Source organism: Lasioglossum baleicum, chromosome 15 (assembly GCF_051020765.1).
Source record: "Lasioglossum baleicum chromosome 15, iyLasBale1, whole genome shotgun sequence".
Lineage (NCBI taxonomy): Eukaryota > Metazoa > Arthropoda > Insecta > Hymenoptera > Halictidae > Lasioglossum > Lasioglossum baleicum.
The window spans coordinates 3,462,874-3,481,750 of NC_134943.1; the positions used below are offsets into that span (position 1 = coordinate 3,462,874).

The 18,877-nt window shown below is 39.1% G+C and overlaps 1 protein-coding gene across 1 annotated transcript in view; it reads right to left on the minus strand.

Moving 5' to 3' along the window:
- Cad99c (cadherin 99C) overlaps positions 1-18,877 on the minus strand; it is a 176,742-nt gene that overhangs the window by 45,825 nt on the left and 112,040 nt on the right. The window contains exons 3-5 of the mRNA XM_076439666.1: positions 11,477-11,542; positions 6,256-6,434; positions 290-412 (exon numbers count right to left, since the gene is read on the minus strand). Of these exons, the coding sequence (XP_076295781.1) occupies positions 290-412; positions 6,256-6,434; positions 11,477-11,542 (368 nt within the window). The remainder of the gene's footprint in view (positions 1-289; positions 413-6,255; positions 6,435-11,476; positions 11,543-18,877) is intronic.

The following is an 18,877-nucleotide window of genomic DNA, read 5'->3' on the forward strand; positions in this document are numbered from 1 at the left end:
TGTTCTACCAAAAAGAACGAAGTATTCATATTATTATCGAATATTTTCTCCCCGCGATGTGAAGAGATCGAATCTTACGTAATTCAGGATATATTACACTTTGTTTCTTCTTTTACAGCGATCGTAAAAAAATTTAATTGAAATCCGAAACGATCATTCTGGTTTGCCGGCCGCCGCCTTAGTAGTTGATAATCTATAGATTTCGCAACACTCCATTTTCCGAGTAATTACGATATTCGGTTGCCGCTTCCTTATACTTAAGAAAATAGGATACTTTATGGCGGCTCACCTCTGGCACCGTCGTCTCGTACGGCGTGGTAATGAATATCGGTGCGTTATCGTTTATGTCCGACACTCGCACGATCACTGGTATCGTTCGCTTCTTGTTAGTCTGTCTCACTGTGCAGCTTAACTGTAACAGAAAAATGTGAATGTTCTCATGAGTACGTCAGTGATAATGGGGTTTTATGCATTTATGACAGAAACAAGTTGCTGCAAGTCTACACACAGTCTCCAGACCAAGATTTGTCTCCCCACTCTACTAATCCGGTAGTGACAGAGAGAAGGTAACTTATAGTAATTTATTATTTAAAAATTTTATTACATGGGAATTACATACATGTATTTTCTTTACCGGGAACCTCTTTATCATACTATTAAGAGATTAATACCGCGTTACCAATTTGTAAATTTGCAAATATATTCAAAGTCTTGTCTGTTATGTAGCTATTTTCATAGTTACATGCTGCCGAATAATGCAAATTACGTCTCGTAAACGAAAAAATAGGAGTTTTGAGGGAGATGGCGCCCTAGATCGATCTTTTATCTAGCGTTTTGACTACTGACAAACCCCGCGTTTGTATTATCGAGAAATGAGAAGGCGAATCCTGCACCCTCGCAATCCTGGAAACGAGCCTTAAGAGATTATTACCGCATTACAAATTTTTATTCTATTCGAAACTTCAAGAATCGATCACGGCGTGCAGAAACGTTTAATTAATTCCAGTTTTTCTGCATCGAATGACAAAACTATGGATCGACCAGTGGTTTCTTCTTCATTTGTTCTTCGATTTTTACGTTCTCGCGAGTAATTTCCTCGGAGTCAATAACGCGCGATATCCGCAGTCGAATAAAAACACCAGACAGCGTAATTCCAAAGAACACGTACGTGACCGCTTGAAACCAGTGTTTGCGGATTGCGATCTAAGCGGAGCCGATACTTTCTACAGCTTTAATTTGCAGTATTAAAACGATTACCGCACAAATTGTTGCGATCCGAATCAATTTTCCCTTCTCTCGGCCGACTGCAATGGCAGCCGTATGTAATGCCGGGTATGATTTTCCAGCTGTTCGATTTTATCCGGTCAATTTGTGAAAACGGTAAATACGGGCGATCCCTTATGGCACCGGAGCACTGCTCTAGACCTTTCACATTCCTAGTACCATAGTGTCATAGTAGACAACGCGCATTCTCGGATGCCAATATGGTCAAGGAGAACGGTATACACCGTATCGTGCACCATCGCAATTATCTCCAGCCGTTTGACTGTAAATTCAGTTCTACGTGAAATTACCCAATATGTACCCGCCCTAACCTTTAGAAGTTACAGTTCCGCTCGCTCCAACGCAACGCGTTCGCGAATAATATATTGACACGTTGAACGCGCGGCGGTCACCGAAGACCGGCGCAACCAAATTGTTTAACACGTTCACCGCCACCATTTGTTGCGGTGAAAGCCTTCGCAACTAATTTCGTTAAATGTAATGTACCGCCTGTTCTGCAAAATAGGAAGTCTAACAACGTCATACATTCTCCGAGCGTTATCCGATTTCCTCTAATTTCACTAACAGCCTCTTGAAAATTCATTTAACCCTTAAGTGGACCTTCATAATGTACATTGAAAATTGCAATGATTCAATGAAATTATATAAATGTAATAAAGTAAATTTTAAATGTTCAGCTCTATCGGAATAGTAAATAGAAACTCGATAGTGAAACTCCATCTAAATCTGGAAATAGACAGCCTCTAGAAAATTCATTTAACCCTTAAGTGGATCTTCATAATGTACTTTGAAAATGCAATCATTCAATGAAATTATATTTAACATTATAGAAATATAATAATATAAATGTTCAGTAAAATTACATCACAAGCCGCAAACAGTTATGTTATTAATAGTTACACATTAAATTATTAATTCTTTGTATAAATTCGTTTGTGGAACAACAGTAGGTGATAGTGTAAACTACAAAAAGTGCGCTATGTGAAAATAAATAGTTATTACTAGTGCTTACAGTGGATAAAAGAAGCGTTTGAACATAAAATTTCTGATTCTCGAGAATCTCGTAAAAAATAATCGTACAGCAATTAACTTGGACTCATTTTAAAGCTCGAAGAGTCTACTTTCGCACAATATTTACAAATTAAAACATTTGTAAAAAATTTTAAAAATTTTGTCGTTAATGAATCTTCCACAGATTTAAATATTGAAGTCTTCCCTATAAATTAAATGATACGTCTTTGATCACAAACATACTTTTCAATATAAGACGATGAACTATGGACAGAATTGGCAGTTTTCACTTTTCTAACACACCTCCGTGGTTTCGACGAATCAAGTTAGAAATTTGTCAAGTGCTGTCGAGCGGAAAGCATAACCGCGCTCCACAAAACGATAAAGCAATTAGAAAAGTGGACTATTGAATTTTCATTAAAAAAAAACCACTGGAACCGAATCGTTTCTCTTATTAAAGCCGGAGTGAAAGAATGTTACACTCGCGCCAATAACATGTACCTGAAATTCTATTCATCGCGATGAGTTTCATTTTCTCGCTTTCTTGTAACCGATATAACGTCCGCCTAAGCGTCTAAAAGTGTATTCAAGAAGATTAGACAGGACGGTGGAAGTGCGTCGAGCAGCCTGACCGTAGCGAATTGGAAACGATCGCGTTCCGTGCTCCAGCTGGATGAAATTTTTCGAGGCAGCTGGTCTCGCCGTTACGGGGATCTCTCTTCGAGTGTTTCAAAGCGTTACAGAACCAATCGAAACGGTGGAAACGAGAATCTAAAGTTGCCTGATATTGCTTCCGGTTTAGCCGTGGCTACTCATTTATCACTAGACTGCGGATTTTATGCATTTATGGCAAAAATGAGTGGGTGCAATTGAAAACAGTAGGAAGGTTACAATGATTTATCACTAAACCTACCACTGCCGGTCAAATGATCGGTTCTATATTTTCAATTACACAATTATTGAAATTATTAAGTTGCTTACATGGAAATTGTTCCGATCTATTTCTTTAGCCAAGTACATAGTGTAAACTGAGTTACACGGAGGAGTCAAGGATGTCGATCTGTTCGAAGTCGTGCGACAAGTGAAAATTTTGATCGTCGAAACTTGCTTTTATACGCAGAAAATATGTGAAAAGATGCAGCACATCGCCACGACGCGACGCGACGCTGCTTTGCGATATGTACCACGCCGCAAGGAACACAGCGGCATCGGTACCACGCCTAAAAGAGCGCAGCGAATCGGGCAATCACCGCGGCACTGTGCCTTGATCGACAAACGCACGGCAGAGTAGGGCAATAATCACCTAATACTTAAAAATTTGCCACCGAACAGACAAACAAACAGACAAACAAGAAAGCGAGCTAATAAAAACATGGTAAAAATGACTAATCGTCTTTTTGAATGTAGTCATAGCAAAATAGTCATTGGTCAAAACTTTTTGATTAGTTAGTGATAACTAAATGGAAAATAGTTAGTCACAGCTCTAAGTAATCGTTAACTATTGCTTATTAGTGAATCTGCCGGACCGGAATCAGTTCGCTGTAGCCACGTTCTGATTGATCCGCGGATTTTCGTTAATAACTCCTTAACGAAGCTGCTGAGAACATTTTTACAAGGACAAAGTTACTTCAAATGAGGTCAGTGGAGTACAGTAGAACCTCGATAATCCGAATTAAACAGGGAAACTTAACTGCTCGAATGCTGGCACAGTTACTCAGTTATAATGCTAAATTCAATGTTTAACATGTTGACTGCCGCGTGAACTTTGTGTTACAAATATTTCTTAGTTTATTCGTGTAAACGATCATATTTATTAATAATAATTACTAGTTACTTGAATTAATATCCAATGCCACTAATTTTATGGCAATCGTGTTAATTTGTACAGCAAATAGAGTTGTGCAACAAGTTTTAATTATATTTGTTTAAAGCTATTGTTATGAATCGGACATTTCATATGTCACGAGCTAGTACATCTCACCGTTACAGAGATCTCTTTCCGAGCGTTTCAGTGACTCGATGTGTTACAAAACCGATCGGAACGGGGTTGGGGAGGGGGAAGAGAATCTAGAGTCGTGTAGTACGGTTCGGTCGAAAAGCTACTCGCTTCCGGTTTCGCGTGACTTCTCGTTTATCGTGGAGAAGGACAGAAAAAATTATATGGACGAGTAACGAGATTCCTTTCCGAGAATCGGAGGGCTCTTCTTACGTCTCGTCGAGATGCAACGGAACGGTGCCAAGTGCGGAATCGATCGTTTGCCTCCGTCTCGCAGGGTACGTTCCCTGGCAAAAACCTTTTTAAATGAGCACGTCGCCGTTACCATTGCGATGAGGAGAACGCGGCCGTAATTTTGCGCGTGACCGGCATCGCTGTTACTTACGATAACGAGGATTTCGCTCGAAAAACGACCGATCGTCGGACAATCGGCCATTCAATCACGGTCATTAGCGATTGTCAGGTTTAAAGACTTTATCCAGCATTTTTTCCACGTGACAGTCTATTTAATCGAAATCGAAAGCTAATGGAATACCATTACACTGGCACGGACCGGATGCCGAACGCGAAATTATTCGTCGGGCACGGTACACGAACGCGAAACGAATTATGCAACACATAATAATTTCGTCGTTACGCCGGTGATCGCTTAATTAGCGAAGAAAACGGCCGTCAAACATTCGGCTTTGTTCTAATGTAACCTAGTTGCTACATCCGTGGCAAAAAGTATTCCATCAATTGAATCGAGTCGAGTCCTAACGCGACCACTTAAAAGTTCTTGTAATTTATTGCCTGCATGAAGAAACCTTTCAATCAAATGTTACACTGTATCCAGGCAGTTGCATGATGAAATTCACTTTTTTTATCCTTATCTTTATCGAACTGCGACGGCCACATTAAATTTTCTAGATTGATATCGAAAATTGTAAAATGTTTACCTCAGAAATCATAGAAACAAATATCCTATTATTATTTAAATTAGTGGATTTTGTAAGCTAGTCCTTACTCATCTAAATGTGCATAATCGTTCGCAGTCTACTAATCAAATGCGTGTATCGTATTTTTAACAAATGATTCTAGATCAGTGTATGCGAAGGGGGAGAAGGACAACGTCGCCTAGTGCATAATGATCCTTATCGGTCGGATCACGTCATATGCCACGTAACTAAAAGCGACAAGCATGGTTGGAATGTGTTTGATGTCCTCATTTGATTTACAATTCTGATTTGCACGATATTAGACTGTTTGTTAGAGTTAGTGGTTTAGGATATTCAGCCGGGATCAGAATCAGTCTTGTTGAAACAAACGCAGACTTTGTTAATTAATATTGTACAGTTTATTACCACGTACGCATGTGTCGTGTTTCGAGACAGAGAAGAGAGTGAAAAAATAGTAGAGCGTACAAAAGAATAGAAAGAGGGCGCGCAGACTGTTGAGTGGACGCGGTGAATTTAAAATATAGAATTTATTTCTAATACTGTCAATTTTGCTTCAACTTTTTGGTGTAAATTTAATAACGAAGCATTCCGAAGCGGAAACGGTAAGTAGTAAATGTTTAACGACAACTATAACCCAAACTGCGATTGATAATTAAAATTAGCAGTAAAACAGACTTTAGTATACGGTCTAATTTTTTTAATCCCAAAAACAGGTTGTTTATTAACTAACTGTCGTAACTCTGGCATAATATTTACAGCAGTTTTAGAACGTTACTTCTGTGTTATCGTTCAGTTATCGCTGATTGCGATAGCTATTCGTATTTAGCGACACGTCGAGTACATACAAAACAAATTACGCAGAAACACACACGAAACTTTCTCCAGAGACAAACAACGTCGACGGTCGACGCTCGCGCGCGTTTACTGGTCGCATAAATAAACACGAAGCCCGCATAACGGATGAGATAAATTTCATTTGGCACGGTCCGTTCGAACGCAACAGGCACAAAGCTAAATTGTCCTTACCTGGAAAACAACGTGCGAAAGATTTTCATCGTCCCTGTCCAACGGCTCCAGGAGCTGCAGTTTCTTGCCTTGCAATTTGAAACGAGGCTGTCTTCCAGGAAAGATCAGCTCCAACGTAGTCTCGTTGTACGGATCGCCAGATACCGGAAGTTCCTCCGGCACGGTTCTCTGATCGATCGCTGAAAAATTGAAAGACCGTGAACCGATTGTACCGGCAACGGTGAGAATGGATTTGTCCACAGGGAGCATAGCAATGGACCCAATATATTCGCGCCGGCTGATGAAAAGTCGCATTCCACGCGAAATTTTAACGTCCCACATTTTTTATACATTCTTATGTATAAAAAATTAAGTTCGAGTGTAATTTATCTGCTGCATTTTCCCCTCATATATTGGAAAAGGAAAAAGTTGTTCAAAATATCGAAATCTATAACATATTTAAATTTCATCAAAATCGGAGAGAGTGCCTCTTTCTAAATAATTGCCAAAACTTCTTTTGTTTATAACTTTATAATAAAAAACGAGCGACGGCTAGAACCTCTTGGAGGTTACTTAGAAAAGTGACCTTGATAACACAACTGCTATATTTTGAAAACTTCTTTTGTTTCTAACTTTTTAAAATCAGAATAAATCAGGTAAAAAAAGAAGTAAATCAGAATAATGTCCTTGACAACATATGTCAAGGTCAAGGTCATCTGAGATGCCCCCCTCAAAGTTATATTTACCATCGAAAATACTCCCTAACTGAATCGCCACCTTGCATAGTTCAATTTTTACAATAATGCGCAGTGTCCCAAAAATGTTTGATTTCCTTGAAATTAATATTTGATATTGAATGTATTTTTATATAGAGAATTTCTACGACAATTAATAACAGAGGTACATTTTTGTCTACGAAAAAGAAGATTCGCATAAACACACGGCGTCAAGTCATGAATCACACATACCCTGTGTCCCGGTACCAAAAGATTGATGATATAAATGGAATCAATTTTTCATCGCGATGGGAATCGCAATAAGATATAAAAGACGAAAAATCGGAAGCCGCGAATAGTGACTCGCCGCGTTCGCAATGAAAAACATTCGGCAATCAATTATCAAACGACAAAATTTCAATTTCTTTACTTCACAGAAGCTGCGGCAATTATCTACCGTGAGACCAGAGGTGGGCATTATTTGGCGAAAAAAATATTTGAAATACTATTTAATATTTTAGATTTTATTTTGCTTAAAGAAAATAGTATTTTATTTGAACAATCTGAACCTCGAAATAACATATTTCTATTTGTTTCACTATCGCTCAAATATTGAAATAATTCTAATTCTGCAATGTTTGTATGACTGATATCATTTGTTTCTTTTTCCATAAAGGAAAAAAAAGTCATCTACTTCTTTGTTTTGTGAAAGTAATTGAGGTCGTGACTCTGAATCTGGATTTGCTATCTGTTTCAAAGCATTTAATACGGTTTCTTTGATAAAAGTACGTTTTTCTTCATTTAAGTCTTTAGGAATCCATTGTAATTTCCATTTTGGATGGCTAACAGTAGCAATTATATAGTCGCTTGCGTGTTCAGAAAAATAGAATAAATCACGAAATCGAGATTTTAAACTCGATAGTAAATGAAGTTTCAAAGGTTCGCAATATCTATTGAATGCGAACCATTATTTTGTGCAATAATGTTTAAAATTGAAATTGAAAATAAAGACAAAGTCCAAATATTTTCGATATTCTCAAAATAAAATACTATTTTCAAAAATTACTGCATCAAATAAAATATTTTATTTTCAAAAATTACTGCATCAAATAAAATATTTTATATATTTTATTTATAAAAAATAGATAGGATTATTTACTATTTGCTATTTAAAATATTATTTTCCCCAACTCTACGTGAAACGAAGTTACTCGAAATTTGTGGATGACATAATTCCCTGAAGTTCGCCAGGGAAGAATATAATTACAAAAGCTAATCGAGCGCAACCTCGTTTATCAAGATGGCGCGTGTGCAACATGGTGGGGAGCATATTCGACATTCTTTTCCCCACTACCGTATAATAATAAACGATTTATTTCTACTTTATTGTCCGCATTGGCTTTCAGATAATATCGCGGATTCCTCGGGAGTGGAATAGTTAGCGAAGAAAGCTGCCGAATGACGTTGAGAAACCCAAGATGCTTTTATTAGATTCAGCGAGAGCCGATAAAGTGACTTCCTGGTGCTTACGCCGCTGTCCTCGCTGTTACGGATAATTAATGTTATCTCCTCAAACTAGGCAGGATATCGAGCAATATCTCATTAGTGACACCGAACGATTCCTAATTACATCGCGCGGACCATTCTTTCCGCATAATTTCGTCCTGGGAAATTGATATGACGAATAATTATTGTTCGTGACACACTTCCATTATATCTCGCGGACAGCTTGCCATCGAAAAATTCACAGTTTAATTCCATCGATCCTTTCTCAGATATCGGCAATATTAATATTAATGAAAATTGCGAAATTGACAACTCCTTTTTTAAAAAGGAGTGGCAATCAATAGTAATAAATAGACCGTGGATTTTATACATTTATGGGGAAAATAAACAGCAGGGAATATACTTAAAGTATTGTTAATATATATATATATTTTCAATTTATTTGAATCTGAAATCTCTTTTTGCAGAAAAATCCGTAAACCACCGATAAGTACAAGTTGTAAACCTACTCATAGTTAATTAATAATAATTCAATACAAAAAACAATTTTTTGAGCATTTAAAAATCGCGTCTATGCATTCTCATGTGCAGAATGTAATAAAATACTGTATATTACAAAGGACCAGTGTAACAAAAAGAAAAATTGAGCATATGCGTGGGGTCCGATGTTTCAAAAAAAGCCCGACACAGAACTGATTAAATTTCATACGCGTGCTTTCACTTGGGCATGATTTATTAATGTTTTATAGTCTGCGCGGCACGCAGTATCATTGTACTAGTTTTTGCAAAATATATTTAGATAGCATTCAATCACTATCAAGTATCGTTTAACGACATTAGCCGGTGAATACGAGTTAACGGTGCGTTACAAACCAGTTTCGAACGGATAAAAGACAGTTTCAGTAGCGAGAGATCATATTCATAGCGAAATCGAATCGCATTAAAAAGCAAGCACGTTCGAAACACGTCGTGTACGAGATACATATGAATCGACAGAAAAGCCGAAGACGAAGGCGGGATTCATTAACCATGTGAAAAGCAGTTTGTTCCATAAATTGACGTTTCAGTTTCTGCAAGCTGTAAAAATGATCCATACAGATAAGGATCGTATACTGTTGTGAAAATAATAACAGTCAGACTAAAACAGTTAAGAATTCATAACAAACGCTTCCGCCTCGCCGAAACCTCACTCATAGTCCGTCGCTGCTTGAGAAAATCCAGGACTTTCCCAGAACAGTTTCACCCGCACTATCGCGACGCCAGATCCAACACGAACCGGTTAACGTTCGCGGAACAACTGAATTGTCCCCAGATCGTATTATTTTTTGGGGCACCACCTCATTTTCCAGGTAGAGTCATGGGTACAGTCTCCGCCATAACTCCGATCCGGTTTCAATTTTCCTTCGACGTATTTTATAACCCTGTAGGACTCGAGGTGTTTCATTTATTTCAAAACTTGTTACATCATTATAATTCAATTATAGTCCCGCATGTATGGAAAGCTCTTCTAACCTATGTAGAACAGTTGAGAAGTACAACAATTGTTGTTACATACCAGTAACATCAGTAAAATAAGTGCAAATTAGGCTGCGTTTATAGTTCCTGACTCGCGTGCTTTTCGTCTCGCGTGCTTTTGGTCTCGCGAGACAGCGGGTCAGAAATTTCGAGCGGGGTCGACGGGCCCACTGTGCCCCCCGCTGTGCGTGGCACAAAAAAAGGTCTCCGAAGATATCCTACCGCCTTAAAGGAAAGCTATCGGTAGTTTACCTAAACGAACCGTGAAGCCGTAGAGACCTTTTTTCGTGCCTCGCACAGTGGGCCCGTCGACCCCGCTCGAAATTTCTGACCCGCTGTCTCGCGAGACCAAAAGCACGCGAGACGAAAAGCACGCGAGTCAGGAACTATAAACGCAGCCTTAAAGTGCAAACGTGAATGTCGAATCTAGATCCAGATATCGTCGATATTTAAACTTGTGATAATTTCGTTGAAAGGTGTAGTACAACAATAAACCCAGTCTCGTTTTAAAGCTTAAAGGTTCTATTTTCACTAGCTGTCATTAATTTTTTCCTGAGACAATCCTGCACAACACGACAGATTGAGAACTGAAGGCATGTTTTCTCCAGAAATTGCTACTAATGGAAGCCTTTCTAAAAACATCGAAAATTTTTTTTCGTGAATTAATCTATGAATTTGAAGATTAGAGCCTCCCCTTTACAACCACATAAAAAGAGTTGATGTACGATTGTTTTCAGTCGTTTTCTTAAGGTTTAAACGAGAGATGTACAGCTATCTTTATAGTAACTTTTGTTCCATAAAAGCTGTCGTTGTAAAGAGAAGGCTTCGATAATTAAATCTGTGGAAGATTGATTCACGAAAAAATATTTTCAATGAGATCAACAATTCGTATTTTGATGTGCTTTAATCGTCCTGTGTAATTAACCGGAATAAATCAGGATTAAATAATTCATAAATTATTTTACTCGAGTCGAACTGTTTGTAGAAATGTTTGCTGCAATGTGTCTGCTTTAGCGAAATTAGGTAGCAAATATGTACCCACACTTTTTACTCGAACCACGTCAAAGCCACCTGCGATTGTACAATATTTACGTTTCCTCACAGATAAACTCGCTACCGTTTCTTTGGGAGAATTTTAACGAACTGCTTTGAATCTTCAATACTATGGTTTGAACATTACCTTAATATACCATTTCAATCTTGAATGTTGGTAATTATATGCTAACATTTATCATCGATAAAAAATTATGAAAACTTTTCCGAAAGGACAGCGTAAATATTCGTGAAAAGAAGGACGTTACTAAAATTTCTGCGTGGAATGTTTAACGATTCGACGGTATTGCGGACAAATTATTGACGCTGTTGAAATTGCTTACAGCAACAAGGTAAGCTAATTAATGCTGTTCGTGGGTAAACGACAATGGGATATTAATTGGGCGAGATTACCGTAGCCGATCAAACCGACGCGACGTAAAGTGTAAATTGAATTAAATCGATGGGCTCACCATTTCCTCTGCTCTCCTCGATATCAAGAATAATATTGGATTGACCCGACTCCACCTCGCACAAGCCTGAAACAAATGAACAAAAGCCACTCATTAGATTAATATCATTCATAAATTTTTTCTCTAATACCTCTGTCGAAGTAATACACAGCTTAGCTGTATAATGGAGCACGATTATACCGCGCGTACTACAAAGGTCTGTCTAGAGCGTTGTTACCTCATTCTACGTAGACGTAAATGGATCTAGACGATCCATGGAATATTGTAGACCAGTTACCTTTACCGAGCAATGTTTTCCGTAGATGTAAACTGTAATTACCTATTCGCAATCTCACTGACATTTGGCAATGTATCCTACGAAATAACTTTGATATTTTCAACAATCTCTTCAACGATTCGCATTTGTTACCTTTCAAGCTGCTGAGAAACCTCTGACGTCAAAGTTTGCAAATACTATTCACTTTTCTCACGCACTCTGTAACAATTTCATTATTTCTTTCTAGACTGCCATACAGTACATGTAGAACATTTTTCTAATAATAAACGAATTAGGTTAAAACAAGAATAAAAAATAATTTTTCAAAATGAGGCAGACATTTGTATTTTATCTGTATCACACAGTGTTGGGCAAATTTTATTTTAAATAATAAATAAACGTGTGATTTTAATTGCAAATAATATAACTAAACTTTTTATTTAAATAAAAGTTATTTAAATAATTCCAAAAATGATATATTTATTATTTGTTATTTGCAAATAAAAGATTATTTATTATTTGGATTCAGGTGGAAATCGATTAAATAGTTTTTGGTCTTCTCTTATTTCTTGTATTTTGTATATGTATACAATGAACACGTGGCGAAATTAATATCGTGATTATCCGTATGTATAATATTTACGTAAATACAACTATTTTTTGTACCAATTTGCTTGGGTCTGTCGCACGTGTTGTCCATCTGTCGGAGTTGAAGTTGTCGGAGCGCGGTGGTTGTAAATATAATCGGCTGATTCGGAGCTGATCTAATGAACAATTTAATTTATTATTTGTTAATACAAATAATAATTGCAAATTGTATTTGTAAATAACAATTAACTTTACTATTTGAAATAAATTCATTTAGACTTGCTCAAATAATAAATAATTATTGTTGCGTTTTATTTGAATATCCAAATAACAAATAACTTGTTATTTAAGTTGAAATAATTATTTATTTAAATAAATTGCCCAACACTGCACACAAAATATATTTTACAATGCGTTATTGAACGATAGAATGATTTCAATAAATGTTGAAACTAAAAAGAACAACAATTTTTATGAATTTAATGATGATTTATGATTTAAAATGTGTGAAGATCTATGAAACGTCTAATTTTCGAAATAAATCGTAACGATGAGTCCGGTCTCATTACCTTCTGTTTAAATTCAATGGAAAAGTTTCCATGAAGTAGCTCGAGCAGGTGCAAGAAATCTGTCCAACCGGAAACATGACTTGGCCAAAGCGAGGCGTTCAATTTGCGGAGGCAGTAATCTCGTAATCTTTTTCATGCAAACGGTGAGCGACAGTTTACATTAAGCACCATCTGTTGAAATGCTTCACGAACTCGTCAGTATTATATTTTTGTGGTAGACTGGCCAGGGACGGGATAAATCGGGATATATCAGTAATTGTAATCCAGTTAGCGCGAAACGCGTTGAGCTTTCACTTCGGGAAGATTTAAATCAATTTGAACGGCTAGCGTGGCCGACGACCGAGACCGATTCGTTTTACAGATAAATTACAGATTCATGGATCTCACAAATGCCCCGGCGTTCAAATAATTACGGAATCATCGTGTTGAAAATTTGAAAAGAATCAACTAGGTATGAAGCATGAAAGGATGATCTTACGCTCACGTGAGACGATTCATTCATTTCATTCATCGTTATAATCCGTTTAGAAACACTAGCCGTATGCTAAATCATGCTTCTGCAACAGTGGTAGAAAAATCTTATTCTTCACATAATATTTCATGCAATACAGATTTCAAAATATTCCAAAGGGCATATTGATAAGAATCATATATTTATGAAATATTTACTTAATTTTACAATTATGTACAGTGGATCCAAAAAGTATTTGAAAAAGCAATAGTATATGTATTAAGGTGGGATCTCCTTCGCGCGTCTGTACGCAGCGGTTTGTTATCCCAGCGCCTTTTATACTCCATTCGTCATACTTCATCAAAACTGCGTCTACGCCAAGAAACAATATCGCATTATCTCCTTTCGACAAATATTCTAGAATATTCTTGTCAATCGTGGCTTCCCAAATGTTGCAATTTACCGACACATGCGTATCCGCGTTCAAGCAAGCGTGTACCGGATGACGCAAATCCCTTACAATAGGGTCATTCCACGCGAAAACGGACACCTTTTGGATTAAAATTTCGGATTTTGTTCAAATTTAAATATGTTGTAGTCTTTAGTGACCAATGAACGAATCTCAAAGGATTTTTCAATATCTTAAAAATTGTTGATTGTACAAATTGTGAGACTAGAACTGACAAACCGATAGAAATGAGTTTTTAGGAGCTTATAGTGAAAACATAAGAGTAATATAAAATAGTTGAAAAATTAAAACACGTTTTTTTTCGCAAACATATTCTGTAAAAAGATCTATGAGTGTGTTGATGCGTATAAGCTGAAGTAGGCTTTTGCCGAGGTTTGCGACGCTGAAAAAAAGAATCGTGCGCGAAGATCCATAGCCCGATAGCAAGCAACAACAATTTCATCGAAAGTATCGAATCTCACAGGCGGCAAGAAAGATGGGCGAAAGTTGCCGGAGGTTAAGTATTCCTTCGATCAGGTGACACGCCGTCTCCTACATTCGAAGATGATCGTGGCAGCCTTGCGGATCTCCCGTGCTAGCCCCGAGAAAAGTATGTTTTCGTTCTCCATTAAAGAGTATTCATTAAAGATGCGGTCCGGATACGGCACGCTGCGCTCGAAGTGGGTAAGGCGCACAAGAGAAAAGGCAAATGTCATCCGGCGTCTTAGCGGGAATAAGTTTCATTCGAGAGGAGCGGTGCATCTTCGTTTGCCGCGGCCATTAGCGTTCGACGTTAACCTTTTGGAGAAAGATCATAGCCGAGAGGCACACATTTGTACGGAGCCGAGCTGCGCCTTTTGTGTTCGCGATCGTCCGTGGGCCTCTTTTGACCCTCCACTGTCAGGTGAGAACACTCATAAGGCGCCGGGCTCCGAGGGTGCACTACGCACACGTGAATTATTAAGGAAGCTCCTTGGGACACGATAAAGGGGTATCCGGTCACCGTTCGTTTGCACATCGATATATCTTCTCGGTTTACCTTCGCCGCGTGTCCCCCATGAAACACAACCGGAATTTAACGGTTTCCAAAGGTGTACGCCATTCTTGTACGAACAATCATATCGCATTGTCGGCGGGCCTGGTTGCAGTTCAAGCCGGCATTCAAAACACTCGTTGAAATACTTTTATCCAACCCCAATCCGTCCATCGTGTCAAATTGGCACATTTTTTACGCGAAGGATGATATTATTCTGCCATTTGTAGAACTATATATTGAATATTGTTAATAGCAAAACATGTGACAAAAAATGTGATCAAATTTCGTACAAAAAGGAACCTAGAGTATCAATTTGACACTTAATTTTCACGTTTTTTCAAGTCCCCGAAGATTTATTAATAGAACGTGGAACTTCCAGTAAGTAATAAAGAGGAAACTAAAAGAAAATATCTAATAATCAAGAAAATGATATTAAGAATATGTATGAACACTTTGGAGAAGACATAAAGGTCAAATCAGACACACTGACTTAGAACTCTTAATTAAATAAATCGTATCGGGTGCTGTACCATTTTGTACTAAATGCACTTGTTTATGGACACCGTTAAAATTACATAGACTAAACATTTCAACAAAATCGACTGCGTTTTATTTTGAAGAAGCAGCAACTAGGGACCAGAAGTCACTTTAACTAGGAGCCCGGTCGGAGTCAAATAAATCGCCCAGGGTTCACGAGCGTCGGGATCTCGCGTATCAACAAAATTCCAGAACGGTGTTGGGATCAGCAACAGGCGGCGATCGTGATCGCGATACATCCTCCGAAAATGCATTTCTCGGAGGAAAGGTGAGCTACCGTCGAACTGTGGCCATTTCTTGGAAAGCGGCTGCATCAGAAAGTGCATACTCAAGGAGTAAGCGTGCCGATCGCGACCCATATCTTTCGGCCGGTCTTACCGTGGCCGTGTATCACATGCCTTATGAACTGCGAATGGAATCGTAGGTGAACGGTTGTCGGCGAGTTCTTGCCATAGGTATCGTTAGGGGAGAGAAACCAAATTTACGAAGGAAGGTCCGAAGAGAAAAGACGCGCCGTTACCAAGAAGAACACCAGCGCCTTTGTTCGGCCGCGTGCATCGCCGGGAAAAAAGGTCCGCCAGGCAGTTCATAATCTTCGGTGATTTATCGAAAGGATTTCCACGGGTACGTAACGTTACTTTTACGACTGTATCGACTTTATATGCCGCGTAGCGTGCAGGGACCGGTGTCGATGTTTACGAAGCCCGGCGGCGCGGCGCGGCGCGCGTCTGCAAACAGGCCCTGGGATCCGTGGTGTACTTCATAGGTGTACACGCGGTGAAGAACGCGATGGACGACGGCCGCAAATGCGCAGCCTGCTGCAAAGTAAGCGCGAAAAACTGGCGTGCAGATAGCTCCCTAAGACGGATGAAATGCACGCACTGTCGCGCGTCGAGTCGCAATCACTTCTCCGAAACGGACAGGAAGCACAGCTGGGCTCGACGCGCGCTGAAAAACCGAGCGCGATCGTTGCTATCGATACGTACAGGGGAGCATAGGGTAATGGCGGTCACTTGAGCAATCATCATGATGAAATGAAAGTATAGAGCGGAATATTTATTGAAAGACACGTCTCATAAACTTAATTTATTCAGTTACTGTATTCTATATAGGGTAACTGCACCAGTGAATGAACATTTAAGAAATTGTTCAGGAAGATATTTTATTTTAAAAAAAAATATGTGAATTAAAGGAATCTCATATATGCCAAATGGCTCCCTATACTTCATTTGTCAAAAATAAATGAACACAAATAAAATGAAATTATTATTTTTTTTCTTTATTAAACGTTAAATAAAAAATACCAGTCAATGAACACTATATTCTATAGTACCAATGTATTCTTACTATATTCTTTCTATTGTACCAATAGGAATACAGCTACGAAAAAGAGTCATATATTCAATTGGCCCAAGAGTCATTATCGCTAGTATGCCGTTCGGCTTAAAATTTGTTGAAATATACAAAAGCGTTCATTTACTGGTGCCCATTTATTCACTGGTGCAGTTACCCTAATCTCCGTAACTGTCGTATCTTCAGGTCTATCTAGCGACGGTTCTAGAAGAGCTTAATCGCTTATTACACAAGTAATCAGTGTTGGATATTATTTTGATCAGCAAAAGAGACGGATACGATGGTAAAAGTTTTATAAAAATAAATAAAAAAATTAGAAAAGTTGCAATCTTTTTCTATTTATCGTCTCCTCGCTGGCTCGGTCGTCGGGCGTGTTTACTGCATGACTGGTTCCAAGAGGGTCCTCCCAGTGGTGGGAATAAAATGTTGACAGTTACGCTGGATTTATCTGAGTAGGAAAATGTATATAAATAGAAAATATATCTTCACTGATACAGCATCACAGCCAGTCTGGCCTGCGACGTATCGACCAGGCAACTTTTACTTGTCGATATAGGCTAACGGCTGGCTGAAGGTATCTTTCGGATCACAATGAAAGTGATAGGAACGAAGGGAAAATATACGACTTCTCGTGATCGTTGGGAACGCGACTGCGATAATACCGGTGACCGGGGCCGACACTCGATCCGCGCGCGGCAGTAATTGCGGAGGTCGTGCTATTAGTAGCTTTAATATAAATCCAGTAGTTTCGCCCAGGCAACACCCGGAAGGCTGTATTTAGGCGTTGCGAGATAAGCGTCGAGGTGAGACTGGAGGGCGCGGAACGAGTGCTATTTCGGATGGCCGAAGGATAGAAGTAGCCGTACGGTAATTGGACGAAAGGAGAGGGAGAGATCTGGCACTGTGTCGAGAAACTGTTGCAGCCCGGTGCATAACTCTCTCTAAATGGTCAAGCCGGGTATCGTGGGAATCGAGGCTGAAAACGTTGCAGGGCCGTTTCAACGGTTTTGGTCCCTTTCCGCGGCGGAGAGTTTGCCACCGCGGCAACTATCAGCACAGGCTCCGCCAGACTACGTAAGCCTGCTGCGCCAATCGCTGACAAATCGTCGAACTACCAACACAAATAACGATCAAATCCGGCCCTCCCTCGAGGGAAAGAGAAACATTCGGCCACGTCCAATGTCCACGCGAGCAATTACTAATCCCACAACCTGATCATTTGAAATTACCACCCGGTTCTCTAATGCAATCCACCGACACGAATTCGAGATGGACACGTTACGTTCGATCACGTCCGGTTACGTACATACCATGAATCGGCCATGCTTTGTTTGACTTCGATTGCCGACGATGCCCCGGCAAATAACATGCACGGAGTCAAATCGGTTCACGGGTCTATGGGTCAGCTAATACGCGCGCCGAATTAGATTGAAAGTCACGAAGACATTTGCAATTCGACGATTGACGATGGTCATCGAGCCTTCTGCAATGGCGCGTGGAGAACGCTGATAACGAGCAGCTGATAGGTAAAGGTAGCAAAAGAGAAAGTATTCATATATTTCTTTGATGTAATAATGGAAACATGCGTGATGAATATCAACGCAATACAACAAGTATGTATTTAACTAATCGTAAAGCACAACACTATCCGAAAAATATTTTTCTCTTACTGAGCTTTCCAACTTATCAAAATTGATCACGCGTAAATTTTAGGTACGATGTCCGACTAGCTAGTAGAAATGTTTTTGCTGCTTGGTAAAATCGATCGGGTGGAACTCTTCAAGGTAAAAGTGAAGACGTCCAGCGAGGGGATAAACGAAGGATAAATGGGAAAGTATTAAGAATGAACGAGAGGATAAACCACGTGGCAAAATGTCACCCATATCCGCTAACTGACGAGCATTCCTTTTAAGCCGTTAGAGGACTAACTCTCGAAAACAAGTTCCCCGATAGTGGGCGAAGAGATTATAGTCATCCAGAACGACAAGAGGATGGAGAAACGGGAAAGAACGACGCGAAAATCGGAAAGAAACTTTTCGAGTTAAGAGGCAATGACGCGATTACTATCCTCTTAGTTTTCTTAAGGAACGGCGATAGAGGAGGCGGTAACAAATATGCTATCCTCGCAGCAGGCTGATTTATGGGCATAGCTCTTCGCAGAAA